General features: G+C 39.8%; 2 protein-coding genes across 4 annotated transcripts in view; both read left to right on the top strand.

The window, feature by feature from the left end:
• The window catches only part of bdh2 (3-hydroxybutyrate dehydrogenase, type 2), an 8,116-nt gene extending 429 nt beyond the window's left edge, over positions 1–7,687 (top strand). For 2 of the 3 annotated variants that reach the window (XM_035660602.1, XM_035660605.1), the window contains exons 2-10: positions 1,664–1,753; positions 2,780–2,858; positions 4,193–4,289; positions 5,600–5,708; positions 6,051–6,111; positions 6,292–6,405; positions 6,757–6,815; positions 6,999–7,091; positions 7,285–7,687. In XM_035660602.1, coding sequence (XP_035516495.1) covers positions 1,682–1,753; positions 2,780–2,858; positions 4,193–4,289; positions 5,600–5,708; positions 6,051–6,111; positions 6,292–6,405; positions 6,757–6,815; positions 6,999–7,091; positions 7,285–7,338 — 738 coding nt within the window. In that variant the 5' untranslated portion in view covers positions 1,664–1,681 and the 3' untranslated portion in view covers positions 7,339–7,687. The remainder of the gene's footprint in view (positions 1–1,663; positions 1,754–2,779; positions 2,859–4,192; positions 4,290–5,599; positions 5,709–6,050; positions 6,112–6,291; positions 6,406–6,756; positions 6,816–6,998; positions 7,092–7,284) is intronic. The other variant, XM_035660603.1, reaches the window with a different exon arrangement.
• A 285-nt stretch (positions 7,688–7,972) lies between these two features.
• The window catches only part of si:dkey-162b23.4 (sodium/hydrogen exchanger 9B2), a 10,711-nt gene continuing 3,692 nt past the window's right edge, over positions 7,973–14,991 (top strand). Inside the window, exons 1-7 of the mRNA XM_035660600.1 lie at positions 7,973–8,095; positions 9,179–9,435; positions 10,274–10,475; positions 10,863–11,033; positions 12,557–12,699; positions 13,129–13,256; positions 14,185–14,360. Of these exons, the coding sequence (XP_035516493.1) occupies positions 9,313–9,435; positions 10,274–10,475; positions 10,863–11,033; positions 12,557–12,699; positions 13,129–13,256; positions 14,185–14,360 (943 nt within the window). The 5' untranslated portion in view covers positions 7,973–8,095; positions 9,179–9,312. The remainder of the gene's footprint in view (positions 8,096–9,178; positions 9,436–10,273; positions 10,476–10,862; positions 11,034–12,556; positions 12,700–13,128; positions 13,257–14,184; positions 14,361–14,991) is intronic.

Raw genomic sequence — 14,991 nt, 5'->3', positions numbered from 1 at the left:
TCAGTGTTACTTGTTGGTAGTTGTTTGTACATCCATGGATAGGCTACAGTGCAAAGAGGGGCCGCTAGTAGCTAATTCGGCATGCTTTTCATGGGGCCAGTTTGCAAAAATAGGTGCTTTCCAATTGACCAGAGTAACTACCAGGTGTTAGAGCTTCACTGTTTCAATCGTCCTCGACCTTGGTGAAGTTCAGGTATAAACAGATTTAGAGTACCTCAGGATTTCAAAATAAAGCTTGCAAAGTCATTTCATCTCTTGTTATTGTTTGCTTTTGAATCCCACCATGCCCTGAGGCTGACACTGCAGATAATGGCAGCTGTCAGTCATATTGTACTGCACCATTAAAGCATCGGTCCTGACTGAAAGTTTGACTTGGCAGATAAATATTGCCCCAGCTGGCTGGTGTACAGACATTTATTTACTCAAGAAAGCTATGTAAGAGATCATTTAACCTTGTACATATCGGTATTAATAGGCCTTCACATGATTTAAAAGCACAAATGAAAAAAAAAGGGCTTTGATACCAAGCTGTGCCCGGCTGCAGAAAGGAGAGCTCTCTGATTTGGTCTTTCACGAGTGCCCTAATGAAAATGAACTCTGAAAACTTTATTTTGAAATTTTAAAGTAGTTTCCATTGTGATAATGCTGTAGCTTCCCCAAGGCCAAGGACATTTGAGATGGTGCACTTCTGGTTCACCTGGTTCACTCAGTAGAAAGTGTGAGTTGTTGTTCACTGTAAGTGATTGTTTGAATTTGATGAGAAAATAGGGAAATAAAAGAAAAAGGGGGCACTCATATTTAGGTTTAGCTGAAATTAGTTTTGTACTTATTATGAGTAAATATTATATATTAGAATAAGTTAGTGACAAGCCGGTCCTTGTAACATGTAACATTTTATCTAACATGTAAGATAAAATGATTTGTAAAACAGATGTCCTCATAAAGCCTAGTTCAATATGTCATTGTGAGTGATAGGTGTAATAAAATTGCCATGCATATTTATAGCCTCAGTTCATCTGTGGAGTGTACTATTAAGGACACAGTAATTATGGACCACTGCCCAATCAGTTCAGATGAATAAATTCTGATACTACACCATCTGTGTTGGGGCTTTCATAATGCTAAGTAAGGTATGGGTGGTCACATTTTGTCTCCACTCAAAACCTCTTGAGAAATAGCCTGTCAGTCATTACCTCTTAGCTTAACAGAGATTACTCTGTGATTGATTGATTAATGCAATCTAGATTCAAACCTCAAGTGGGAAATCTAGTAAGGGCTCATAATTGGGCTGCACTCCTGAGGGATCAAAACATGAGACAGTGTGTTTGGTGTTTTGGCATCGTTGTTAGTAGATTATTCTCTTGGTAAAGTTTGAGCTTCTGTTGTTGTCTGGCTGCTCGTACACATACTGTGCTATGTAATATGTAACTGGCCAGTTCTTCCAAACAAACGTTATGTAAATGTGAAAGCATTTCATGAACTGGGTATATGTTTATCATTTTTTACTGCAAACTCTCAGCTAAAATTATCTTTCATAAACACTTTTGTAAATATCTAATGAATGCTCAGCAGGAGATTTTTTTTAATATTCTCAGCCTTTATCATTAAAATAAAGCTGTTGTTATTGTTGAAAACTCTATTTTTGTTTGTCTGTTTTGATCAGCAGCAGCAAGGGTGCACTATGGGCCGCCTGGACGGGAAAGTGATTGTGCTGTCAGCTGCTGCGCAGGGGATTGGACGGGCTGCAGCAATAGTAATGAGCTTTAATATGAATTTGTCACTGATGTTTCCAACCATATCACAGAAGAAGGTTGTTTATTTAATATCCTGTGGTGTGCAGACCTGAAAGCGGTGTATGTTTAGACTTAAATATATATTTCAACCAGTTTTTATGTAACGCACACAGATTTTAATGTCGCGAAAATCCCATAACATCTTCTGCAACATCAACAACAATATTCTTGATCCAAAACACGTTTTCTTCCAAATGATTGTGCTACAGAAACATGCACCGTGTCCATATATTTACTGTAGTTGCCTGCTTAAGTTCTGGTTTTACCTCCATCCTTATTCCAATTGTGACAAAATATTCAAGCTATTTTTATGGAAAAAAATCATCAGTTTATTGTTTTATAGAAATAATTTCACTTTGTATGAAGATTATAGACGTTCTGTGTTTATGTCGACAATATGTATGTAGATAAGGTTGCTGTAATGGCGATTCTTGAGATGACGCAAACACAGTTTCACGACATTCCTCGGGCACAGTCATCTGGTGGTATTCTTTTTCCAACGAGAAAACAAATCACTTGACATCTCACATGCATTCTCGTAAAGAATGGGTCATCATCACATCCATTCCCTTCTTGTGATGTCTTATATTACAGGGGTTTGTGCATGGTGAAGTGTGGACGAATTCTAATACAGAGCGACCTATTTATGTCTCAGATCATTAGGTTCAAATTACATAGCATTAAAAGTGGCATATGGTGTGAGAGGTCTGTTGCGCATTTTCCATTTCGACTGTAAAAGGTGTATTTTGCGGATGTGGTCTGCTCTGAGGTTAATGATGCAGTCACTCAGTTATCACCTCACTGGAGGTAGAAGGGATTTAAAGTGAGGGGTTTAGGCTTAGAAATTGACATTCTATGTGTATAGGTATGTGGCAATAATCAACACTGTGACATTGAAATTATTTCCCAGCATTTAGTTTTTTTTCATGACGTGTAGACATTGTGGAACCACTTGGAACTGAATCTGTTTTTTTTTTCAACTGTAGGCGTTTGCAAAGGAGGGAGCTCAAGTCACAGCAACAGACATCAATGGAGAGAAGTTAAAAGAGCTGGATGGAATTCAAGGTAAGATTTCTGTTTGTGCGAGGCTGCCATCTGCTGGGTAACCAGTGAAATGCAGCCAGGATGGAGACACGTTTTTCCCCTTGTGTCTGTACTAACCTCTGGTAGCTTATAATGAGAGAAATTTGATAAAATTAGTTTATCCTAACAATGCACTGCCAATTATTTTCATAGTCAGTAAATTGCACATTATTTTCTTGATTAGTCGTATGGTAATATGATTAATCTATATATATATATAGTTTCTATATATATATATAGTTTCCCTGATCCTAAGAATCTAAGGTCTTCAAATGTCTTGTTTTGTCTGACCAACATTCTAAATCCCAACATATTCAGTTTGCTATTATACAAGACAGCAAATATTATGTTTGAGAAGCTGGAAACTGACTTGATCAATGAATAGATTATCAAAATAGTATATTTCCATTATATTTACACATTCAATTTTTTTTTATCAAGATACATTTTTGCAAGATTTTTGTTTAGCAGAGATAACAGCGTTACTTAAAGATAATATATAACAGTGGTTCACAAACCTGGGGTTCGGGACCCCCACTAGGGGTCGGCAAAGCTTCGCAGGGGGTCACAAGGCCTTGATTTTAAGGGGTGTAAGAAAATGTATACACAATGGCCCTATATCACAGCATTTTGTTCATTTCTGTGAAGAAAACTAAATAAATTGTTATTTTAAAAGTTTAGATTATTATTTAGATAAAACTTGTCTTTCATTAGAAAGTGCAGTTAAAGCAAACAGCTAATTAAAAAAAAACGCCTAGCATCAAGGAGAAAAAAACACTGAATTCGTCAAAAAGGAAGCCTGTTAATTATGTACGATTGTTAAAAACTTTATACATACATAATACAGGCAGAAAATTGTATTGGAAATTCCTAAAAATATCAGTAAAACCCCGATATGACATTCACAGGAAATAATCTGCTCAAAATACTTCCAAATCGCTCGTTTTACATAAACTTCCTGCAGTTATTGTGTTCACTCTTTGGGTCGTCCTCAATGATAAAAAAGGGCTCCTTTAAGGAAAAAGGTTGGGAACCACTGATATAGGACATATTTTGAATGCAAAGGCTATAGAGTGTTGCTTTTCCTATTTTAGTTACACTATACAAGCAAATTACGGCTTAGTAACCTACTCAGGCTTATTGCCCCTGTAGCTCACAAGCAATGGTCTTCTCCTCTAACTGCCTTATGTAGAGCAGAATTGTGCAGATGTGAAGCAGGGTGTTTTCATCCTCATTTTCTGTTTTCCAAGTCTGTCATTAAAGTAATTGGGTCTTTTTCTCCACAATCAAAGCTCTGTTTTTCTTTTCACCAACAGGGATCAAGACCAAGGTCGTGGATGTAACTAAGAAGGACCAAGTCGAAGCCCTGGCCAAGGAACATGAGCATGTAGATGTGCTGTTCAATGTTGCTGGGTGAGTTTTTTTTTTTTGCTCTTTTCAGTAGCGTCTGTTAAAATTTCAATTCTTTTACAATGAGGAAAATCTCACGAATGAATAAACCAAAGTTTTAATTGGTGACATGTTTCTTCATTATAATCGACACTGTAGTTTTTGAGTCGATCCCACATAAAGCATTGTGATGCCATGAATATTCATCAGCATGAAATATTTAGGTTCTGAGTCAAATATTTGTTAAAAGCTACAGTTCTGGGGGGCCCGGTTAGCTCAGTCAGTAGTTCTGGCGTCCCATGTACTGAAGCTGAGTCCTTGCTGCAGTGGCCCAGGGTTCCAATCTGACCTGTGGCCCTTTGCTGCGTGTCATCCCCTCTCTCTGCCCCCCTTTCCTGTCTATTGAACCCTTTCCTGTCTGTCTTTGGCTGCTCACTTCATTAAAGGCCAATAAAAGGACCACCCCCAAAAAAAAAAATAAGCGTATAAAAAAAATTACAGTTCTCAGCTGTTTTTAGAAAATTACATCTTCATATTTGGTCACAGCTTTGTAAAAGAATTGTTTTCAGTAGGATACATATATCTCATTTTCATGGCGCGCTGGTGCAAGTGGGTGGGATTAATATCAGGCAGCAGCTGAGAACATTTTTGTCCCTCAAATGTGATGTGTGTAGAAGCAGGAAAAAAATGAGGCAGCGTAGAGGATTTAAGCGACTTTGATAAGCGCCAAATTGTGATGGCTAGACGACTGGGTCAGAGCATCTCCAAGACTGCAGCTCTTGTGGGGTGTCCCCGGTCTGCAGTGGTCCAAGGAAGGAAAAGCGGTGAACCGGTGCCAGCATCATGGGGGGGCAACGTTCATTGATGCATGTGGGGAGTGGTAAGGCCTTGGCCCGTGTGGTCCGGATCCAACAGACGAGCTACTGTAGCTCAAACTGCTGAAAAGGTTTATGCTGGTTCTGATAGAAAGGTGTCAGAACTGACAGTGCAGCACAGTTTGTTGTGTGTAGGGGTGCATAACATTACGACCACCAGGGTGCCCAGGTGGTCCTGCTTAACTACATTTCCAAAATCCCTATACCTTAAGATTTAACCTCTCCTTGACCTTTCGTCAATCTCCTTAACAAAGGTCTGTAAAATGTTGAGGGGGTTCACGCAGCATTTAGGTGTAGTTTAATAACTTTTATCGCATATTTATCTCTTCTGGTTTGATTCTGATTGACGTATGAGGTATTTTACCTCTTGGCTAAAGCCGTATGTTTAGGTGATTACATCTAATCGCGTGACACTATTTTTGCTACTTTCAAAGTTTACATGTCATCTACCGTCTGCAGGTTTGTGCACCACGGCTCCATCTTGGACTGCGAAGAGGCCGACTGGGACTTCACAATGAACGTGAACGTCCGGAGCATGTACCTCATGTGCAAGGCTTTCCTGCCTAAGGTGACCTTTGGCCTCTTTACCTAATGCTTAACACCGTTTATCCTGTTGTTGAGAGAATGAAATCGGTGCTGTTGTAAATTCAGCGACATATGCTTTTATTTTGTTTTCATCCTTTGTCGCTGGGATTAGCTGTATTACTCTGAGCCTGTGGCATGATGGGAGGTGACTGCCCAATCGCTAATCCAGCTTTAAACTAACCAAACCGTCTCAACGGAGAATTTTTGCTTGGATCTCACCACGTTTGTCATTGATTTGTTGACTATTAATGGTAATTTTACTCTTAATGTTTGCCAGTTATATTCTGTTTATATGCCACCCTCCTAATTCGTGTTGTTGTTCTAGATGTTGGCAAAGAAATCAGGAAACATTATTAACATGGCATCTGTTGCATCAAGCATAAAAGGTAAATGATCTTCCACAGATCTTTTCACTGTAGATGACTGTAGAACAAATATTATCCCCAATTAAAGGGACATTAAGTCGTTGAAGTATGACCATGTTCATTGTAATCCTCTTATCTCAGATAATTGCTTTGTGCGTGTGTGTGTCTGTGTGAGTGACCTATGTGTTTCCTCGAACACAGGCGTTGTGAACCGGTGTGTCTATAGTACCTCCAAGGCTGCCGTGATTGGGCTCACCAAATCTATAGCGGCTGATTTCATTGACAAAGGCATTCGCTGCAATTGTGTTTGTCCTGGTAAGTTTAGTACTCCTTTCAAAATAAAAGTGTCCTTTTTATCTTTCCTCAAGCATTATTCAAGGTTACTTGCCTTTTAATAGAGAACTATATTACTGTAGATATCCTTGAAAACAAATTAAATTGATGTTTTTTAGAAAGACTGCAGGGCCTTTCATATTCGTGTTTTTCAAAGATACACAAGCCTTGTCCCTTCAAACTCGTCAGGCTTTCATCTGCACAGCAGACCTGAACTGAATCAAAGCATACCGATTTGGTTATCAAAGTCAGCCAATTAGCCAAAGGCTATCTATATTTACGTATTCAGTGTTGGGTTTCAGAAGAAAATCCTGTTCTTTTATATTTTCTCAGGCACTGTTGATACTCCATCACTGAGGGGAAGGATCCAGGCCCAGCCTGACCCAGAACAGGTAGATATGGTTGACTCAGATTTACTCTGTCATTTTCTCCATTCTTAATCTGACAGTAATGCCTGCATGAGTCATTTAACAGGTACATCTTATCTTTGTTTCCACAAGAAGAAATCCTTCTGGCCGGGTGTTGAAGATAATAACTGCTACAACTGTAACTCCTCTTTTTATGTTTCTCCTCAGGCTTATAAGGATTTCATGGCAAGACAGAAAACTGGCAGAATGTGCACAGCTGAAGAGGTGGCGTACCTGTGCGTATACTTGGCCTCAGATGAGGTGAGCGCTCGCAGATTAACTGATCCATGTCATGCATATATGTGGCATCAGTGTTTCTAAAAACCTGGCTACGTCCCAACATATGTATGCTTAACTCCAATGTAAACATTAAATATTCCATAGTTATACATGCAAACAGATGATTTGATTTGACTTGATTGATTAGTGATCTGATGTTTCCTCTCCTTCACAGTCGGCCTATGTGACTGGGACAGAGCAAATCATCGATGGAGGATGGAGACTCTGAGAAAACTGTAGCGAGTTCACGGTGGCAGCAGTGGAGGCAGTCGCTTCTATTCTCATTCAAACCCCAAATAAAGTGACTTGATCATTTTGTTTTGATTTTGCATATTATGTTTACTGATTCCATGGGAGGCATTTTCTAACCTAAAAATCTATGCCTTAAATGTGTACATGCCAAAATAATATGTAGACTGACATTTTAATAAATTGACTATACAACAAGTAGAGGTGTATACTGGTGTTATAAACTTAATAAATACATCATTTGTTAGTTTCACAAAGCACTCTGTCAAATTTTGACTGTGATTAATAAAGAAATATGTTTAAACATCCATTAAAAACGTCTTCACGAATACCCTTGAGTGACTTTTCCATTTAACCTAACTTCCCCCCAACCAAGCACTCCTGTGCGCGGTAGATACATGCTTGGCCATCACTAATCCGCCTGATTCCCATTCCCCAGCTGCTCTATCTGCCACAGCACTGCCAGAAACTCTGCCACTGACAAGCGATGACAATGTTTACGATATGAGGTGAGCTGCTTTTTCTTTAATGACTGTTATATGTTTAAGGAACCTGATAAAATGGGGTCAGGAGTGGTCTCTCTCTCTCTCTCTCTCTCTCTCTGTGTGTGTGTAGCACGCCACCGTGCTGAGTTCACTGACAGCTGTTGGTAGGGCGCACACAGCTACTGGCAATGAATCCAATATCGGACAACGACAATTCCCTCTCTCGGCGAAATTTGATGATTTTACCCAAAGGTATCAGAGTAGAGAGTGAAATTGAGCTTTGCTTTATTCATCGAAACCAGACTGTAGGTTACGGTTTCATTTTTAGCAGTACAACAGTGTAACGCTAAGTCAGCCCGTGACGACCGAGTTTTTACGTTGGCGTTATCTAACCTGACGTTATTCAACATGACCCTCTTTAAAGCGGTTCCCAGTTAACGTTAATTAACAGGGTTTAGCAGTTTAACCGATGCGAAATCGAGGAAATAACGTCACGTTGTTTCAAGCGTTACCTCTAGTGAGAAGGCATGTCTTTGTCCGATAATGGGTCCACCGTTGTGGTTTATCGTGAGGCGTGGATTTGCCTCCTCACTAGCAGCTAATTACTGTAGCAGTAGGTTTTCAGCTGCCTCTGTCCCTACACTTGTGTGCACGGTGACCAGACCCCGAGGCAGCCAAACGTCAAAACACATTGGCTTGCTTAGCTGGCTAGCTCGGCGGCTACCGATGCCACCACTTAGGGTTATTTGTTGGCAGTCGCTAAGTTAAGTCTAACCTACTTGCCCTAGCACTCGACGTAACGTACTCGAGCTGACGCTAACTAGCTGTGCCATATGGCGGAGCTGTAAGCATTGATTAGTGTGCTCCCTCACAATTGGATTAACCAACGTCTGTTGCCATGAGCAACTGTCAAAACATTGTAGTAGCGTTAAGTTAATGTAAATGAGTTACATGTCAACTTTTTATGTGTAATATAGCTTGAACTAACAGCTAAAGTTATTAAGAGTATAGTATTAACCCGTTGTAATGCGTTACAGCAGGATTACTTTGTAGTCCAGTAGTGCGCCATGTTGGCATGCCATCATATAGCTACATACATACAGTGTGAGCCTCATAGTTCCTCATGTACACAGAAATCATGTGTTCCTTTTTCCTCATTCACCCCCTCCTGGTCAGACCCAGTACAGTATCTGTTAAACTAAACAAAAAAGCAGTGTGTAAGATTAAACGTATCATTGCATGCCAATTTCCACACCTGTGCCAACATCACTGTTCTCCATTATTAAGTAAATAATAATTTGTTTCTCTTCCGATAAAACCGTGCTGTATGAATAGGAGCCTGCGGTCAGAGGTGGACATACAGAAGCAGAAGTGAAGGAACTGCCCATCAATGGCTATCAACCCCACCCCTCGGCTTGATGTGCTGTGATAGAGAAGTGAGTGGAGCAGAAATACTGTAGCCAATTGCCATGGAGGACACCCAGCCCAAACCTGTTACCCCGGAGCCGAGCCCTGCACCCAGTCCAGCACCCAGTCCAGCACCCAGCCCGCTGCTGGACAGAATTGTTTTGCCTGCAGCAAACCATGTGGAGGTATAGTATTTTGCTATTAAGAATCTCTTGGTCTAACATAGTTATATTTCAGGTGTCACTGCCTTGGCAAAACTGAAAAGGCTGTTTGGTAACGAATATTGTTTTTCTTTAAAGGAAAAAAAGTTTCTCAAATGGCTGTGTTTTTTTATATTCTCTAATTAAGACATTGAATTTTAAGATACATATAAACTGTCATGTTCCTCTGCTTCTTTGTCTCTATGTTTTAATATACAATTCAATAACCTTTTAAAATAATTGTTCGCCTTACGACAATTTGCTGGAATTCTAATGTGAATGAATTAAAAATGCAGAAGCAAAGTCAAAACTTTGTGCCAATGTACCCACCTGAGCAATATGACATAGAAGGTGTTCTGGGAGTCGCAGTTATCAGCTTCCAGGGCCCAGTTCATATCTTCACTCTATTGTTTGTAAGAAACTGTAGTCTGTAATCTGCTGGTATGACGCACCTCTGTGTCAACAGTACTGATAGGGCACGACACTTAATAAGGGTTTGGAAATTAAAGAGGCTTCAGGGACATCTATCGACCAGTTTCTAATCTTTCTATAACCAATGCATTCATACATGTGTCAGTGTGACACTTGTGATCTGGTGTTCTGTGTAAGGCCTGGATATTAATAAATATATGTACTGTATTGGACATTGCAGTCAACAGTACATTTTAAGACATAAAGATATTACAACATACCAAAAAACCTTCATCATGCATTGGCTTTACGGCTCTTGTGATGCTAAGGCATCTAACAGAAACTACTATGTCCGCCAGGCAAATGTGATCACTGACCTGTTCTTGTGCACATTCTGTTCCTCCTTCTCCAGCACCTAAGTGTGAACCAGATCCAAGTGGTGGTACGGCGCTGTTCCAGTCCCAATGTCACAGAGGAGACCACCTATTTTATTCCACGAAACCCTGTGGTGGATGCTGGCACCAACACAGACCCGCCAGTGGTCTGCTGCCCTTTGCTCCACAGATTTTGCCCATGTCCACCAAGAGGTTTCCTGGCCTCTCTCATTACTAAAGGTAAGGGAGGGGGGGACTTAAGTTGGTTCAAGCTGGCTTTACCCAGGAAATGTGTTGCATGTCTTTCACACAAGACTGTGGAAAAACTTCAGATGACATGAGTATCATGTATACCTTGAAGTATCTGAGAAATACAGCAATGCTGTAGATACATACGTACTTATATACACAAATACTTTAATGTATGTTCACATTATGAAATGCACTCACAGACAGTGAAGTGAATCATCAGTGAGGAAGTTTGAGAGGTTAGAAATTGTAACACAACAAAAATACATGTAATAATCTGCTTATTACCCACTCATTCTTAATGCCTTTAAAAACCCGATCACATTATTGTTCTCATTGACATCACAATGTAATATCTGTCTCCTCTGCCCTTTCTAGTCCTATTGGCAGCTGTGCTCTTTGGAGTGGTGTGGTCCATCACGGAGAAAGAATGTCTTCCAGGGGGCAACCTGTTTGGCATCACGATCCTCTTCATCTGTGCACTCATCGGTGGCAAATTAGTGTCTTTCATCCGTCTGCCCAAACTTCCACCGTTCCCACCACTCCTTGGTAAGTCTGGGGATTTAGTGGTTATGTTTCATGCACAGGTGTGTTTATACAAGCCTTTAGTTCATATTTAGTTACACAGATGCCTTGGCCAGGGTGATATATTTAGCAACACAATACATCATTTTCCAGTGTGAGTATTTGTAAGAGGTTATCACAAGCAGGTTGAAAAATTACAATAAATACATACAAACGGGTAGCAGTCGGACAAGGAGTACTCTGTGTATACAGCACAAAGAATTGTATTTGCAGATAAATTAATAATAATTCATTAATAATAATAATAATAATAATAATAATAATAATAATTATTATTATAAATTGGCCAAGGAAATAGTAATGCTGTAACAGAAATAATGCAAAATATTCTCCACAGCCTAATGAGTGTCATACATCTTAAAGCCATGGACGTATTCATTTTATGATGTATTACAAAGGAATCTGCTGACTCATTCATTTCACCTTTGTCATTGATATAAGGACTTGGGGTTAAAAGGAGAGTTCATGATTAACTGTACAATCATGTTACTCACTTTTTCCATTCTTAGTCAAGTACACATAAGCTGCTGATGCACTGGGTTCTGTTGGTACTTTATTTTGTGTTTCGCTTCTATTGGTTTTATTGTTGGCCTACACAAGATAGCCCTGCTTTCTTGGTATTGCATGGCGATGATTCTGCTGTGATCGAAAAATGTTTGGGTAATACAGCTTTTTTATTTAAGGAATATGATGCCACTCATCGTGAAATACAAGAGATGTGACTTGATCAGGCTCTGGTTAAGTGTTAATGCCATCTAATGCGTTAGGGCTTGAAAAAGTCATAACATTGATAAGAAGATAGTGTAAATGTCATTTACAATTGTGGTTTAAATGAAATATAAGGTGAATATGAATCTAAAAAATGGAAATCATAAGCCACCAGCTGCTCCCCTAACAAGATAAAAATCAAGGAAGCTGGAGCCACTCCTTATGTGTAAATAACATCAGAAGGTAGATTGAAGTTCAAGTCAGATATAGGAGGGGATCTTTGAGTTTGTTTCTCTTTTTACTTCATTTTCCTGTTTTTTTCCTCAGAAGTATATTCTTGTTTATCAGTTTTCTGTATTTTGAAACATTCTTGACACCAACTGCCAAGAGGATTCCTGTATGAGGATATAACACTATAAGTCCTCAGTCCCCACTCATTAACAGTTTTTAAAATGTTCCCGTTATGTATCATTTCCCTTGTTGAGAACACATCCATAGCCATAATCATAAAGAGCTTAAATTTAATTTCCACAATTCTTAATAATGCAATGTAACATTATAGTGAAATATTCTCATTGCCAAATCACTTTGTAGAGAAGGTTTGGACCTTGTTGAAACTTGATTTTATTGATGCTATAAGACGAAGTCCCCACAGTGGGTCTCAGTGTCTCGGGTGTCCAACACGAGCACTCTAAGTTCAAAAAGCAACAGGCGATCCTTTTTGGTTCTGTGTCCTGAAGGATCATCTTTCCTCTCTCACACCCTCTGCTGTGTTGCAGGTATGCTGCTGATGGGTTTCCTGCTGAGGAACATCCCAGTGGTAACAGATGGGGTGTACATTGACTTCAGATGGTCAGCATCACTGAGGAACATCGCTCTGGCTGTCATTCTGGCCAGAGCAGGTCTGGGGTTGGATCCCATGGTATGCCACATACACATATTCCACTACTGAAGCTTAGTATCTGCAACAGAAATGTTTAGAGAGATATAATAATGACACACTAGTCTCATCTCTGTGCTTATGACTCGCCTCGACTAGGACTGAAACTATTCTCAGGATTTTTGATTAAAAAGTAGTACATTTCCAATGATATAATATGAGGAAAGGCAAGCAAATCTGAGCCTTGGAGAAGACATAACCAATTAATTCTTGCTTTAAAAATGTATGCAATTGGTTTGCAGCAAGCCATTTTCTCCATACATTTTCAGATGTTTCAGACAGTTAATCAACAAATCACACAGTACTTCTAAACATCACTCCACTGATTAATCCTCTCTCTCTCTCTCTCTGTATAAAAGTCAGCTAATTACTGCTAAAACTCTTGAATGATGTATGTGTCCGTGTTTTCAGGCCCTGAAGAAACTAAAATCTGTGTGTCTGCGTGTAGCAGCTGGGCCCTGCATCATAGAGGCTTGCACCACAGCTCTGGTCTCTCACTTCCTCATGGGCTTGCCCTGGGTGTGGGGCTTCATCCTTGGGTAAATAGAACACTACTTACTCTCCCTCTCTGTCTCCACTCTCTGTTTTCTACTAGCAAGCTCTATATTACCTTTATATATGTATGTATGTCAGACAGATAGACAGACACAGTTCCTTTGAAGAACATATTGAGGAATCACATATATTTACCATTTAAATTCCAACTTTTTTAAAAAGCCTTTATTTAATTGGGGATGGTTTAAAGCGCACACTGATTTTGACTTCACAGGGTCTATTTTTCCTATTTTTTTTATTCTTCTCACAGACAATCAGTGATTATTGATTCACAACGTACTTCCATTATAAGCTGTGTGAAGAGACTGTGCTAGAGGAGCCGTTTACTCCTCTGCAGCAGATATAAGCAGAGTAAGAGTACCTGCAAGGAACCTGTTCCCATGAAGTAGAGAATGGAAAATGCACTGCTCAGCGAGAGTCACTAGATCACATTGCAGCTTCTTGTCTGACAAGTTTGACTATTTACCTCAAGTTGAGTCTATGGTCGATGGGTCGATGGACTCCAAAACAAGCGCCTTTATATTTCTGCCTGGTCAGAACTCGTGTGCTGTCAGTAGTTGAAATAGAACTTGAGATATCACGCTTCATGGCCTGTTTCCCCTCTGAGTGTGTTGCTTATCAGTGGCTGAAGGGTGGATGGGGGCCAATACAAATATTTTTGTACTGCTCAAGTCAAATGTCAATGTTTGCACCTGAAGATCGCTGTCGGCATAATGCAATGTAGGGATTTTCTGACTGGTAGCAGAATTTTAATGATTCGCATTTTAAAAAATTTAGTCTGTGTATCACATCTCAGCTATAGTATGAAGAATATATCCTGCTCTTGCATCTTTCTAGGTGTATTTAAAGGCTGATACTTTCCAAAGTCTCTCTACACAAATTAACAAACGATCCATCTCCTCCACATCGTAGCTTCGTGCTGGGCGCTGTCTCTCCGGCAGTGGTGGTTCCCTCCATGCTGCTGCTGCAGAAGGACGGTTACGGCGTGGAGCAGGGCATCCCCACCCTGCTGATGGCTGCAGGCAGCTTTGACGACATTCTTGCCATCACAGGGTTCACCACATGCTTGGGCATGGCCTTTGCCACAGGTAACCTGTGGACGTGTGTTTTTGTGTGCGCGGAGAGGCGAAAGAAGTGTGTTCTTTTTATTGAATTCACCACCTTTATCTCCAGGGGAGTGGCGAAGTGGAGTGGAGAAGTGGAGTGGAGAAGTTGAGCAGAGGGTGTGATAGAAGCAGAGTGAGGATGTCAAGCATTAGAAATAAGACACGGAAGGTTGAACTTTGATGACAAAGATAAGTTAGACCAACACTGTACAGCACACTGTAGCAACAAGGAACTTTACCATGAAGCAGAGAAGGGAAAACACATGAAATAAGTTCTATCTGTAGTTAGTCAGGTAGCTCAGCAGAGGGTGTGAGTGTGCTGTTTACTCTTGTTAAGACTGAAAGGGGTTTTTTTGTGCCATGTCACAGTGCCTTTTATGTTCAGAACTCCTGTATACCACAATATGGAGCCTCTGTAGGGACATTCTAAAACAATAAATAATATCATCAATGTTTACCTAGCTACTGTCATGAATTGCCATTGTCTACTACATATTTTTATTAGTTCAGTTAGTTGTATTACATTAATTGTATATATTATTATTTTATATATATATATATATATATATATATATATGTTTTATTTCATGTTTCTAGGCTCCACCTGGTACAA

Source organism: Morone saxatilis, unplaced genomic scaffold (assembly GCF_004916995.1).
Source record: "Morone saxatilis isolate NCDOM2014 unplaced genomic scaffold, NCSU_SB_2.0 Contig17, whole genome shotgun sequence".
Lineage (NCBI taxonomy): Eukaryota > Metazoa > Chordata > Actinopteri > Moronidae > Morone > Morone saxatilis.
This window is presented reverse-complemented; position numbering and strand designations above follow the sequence as displayed.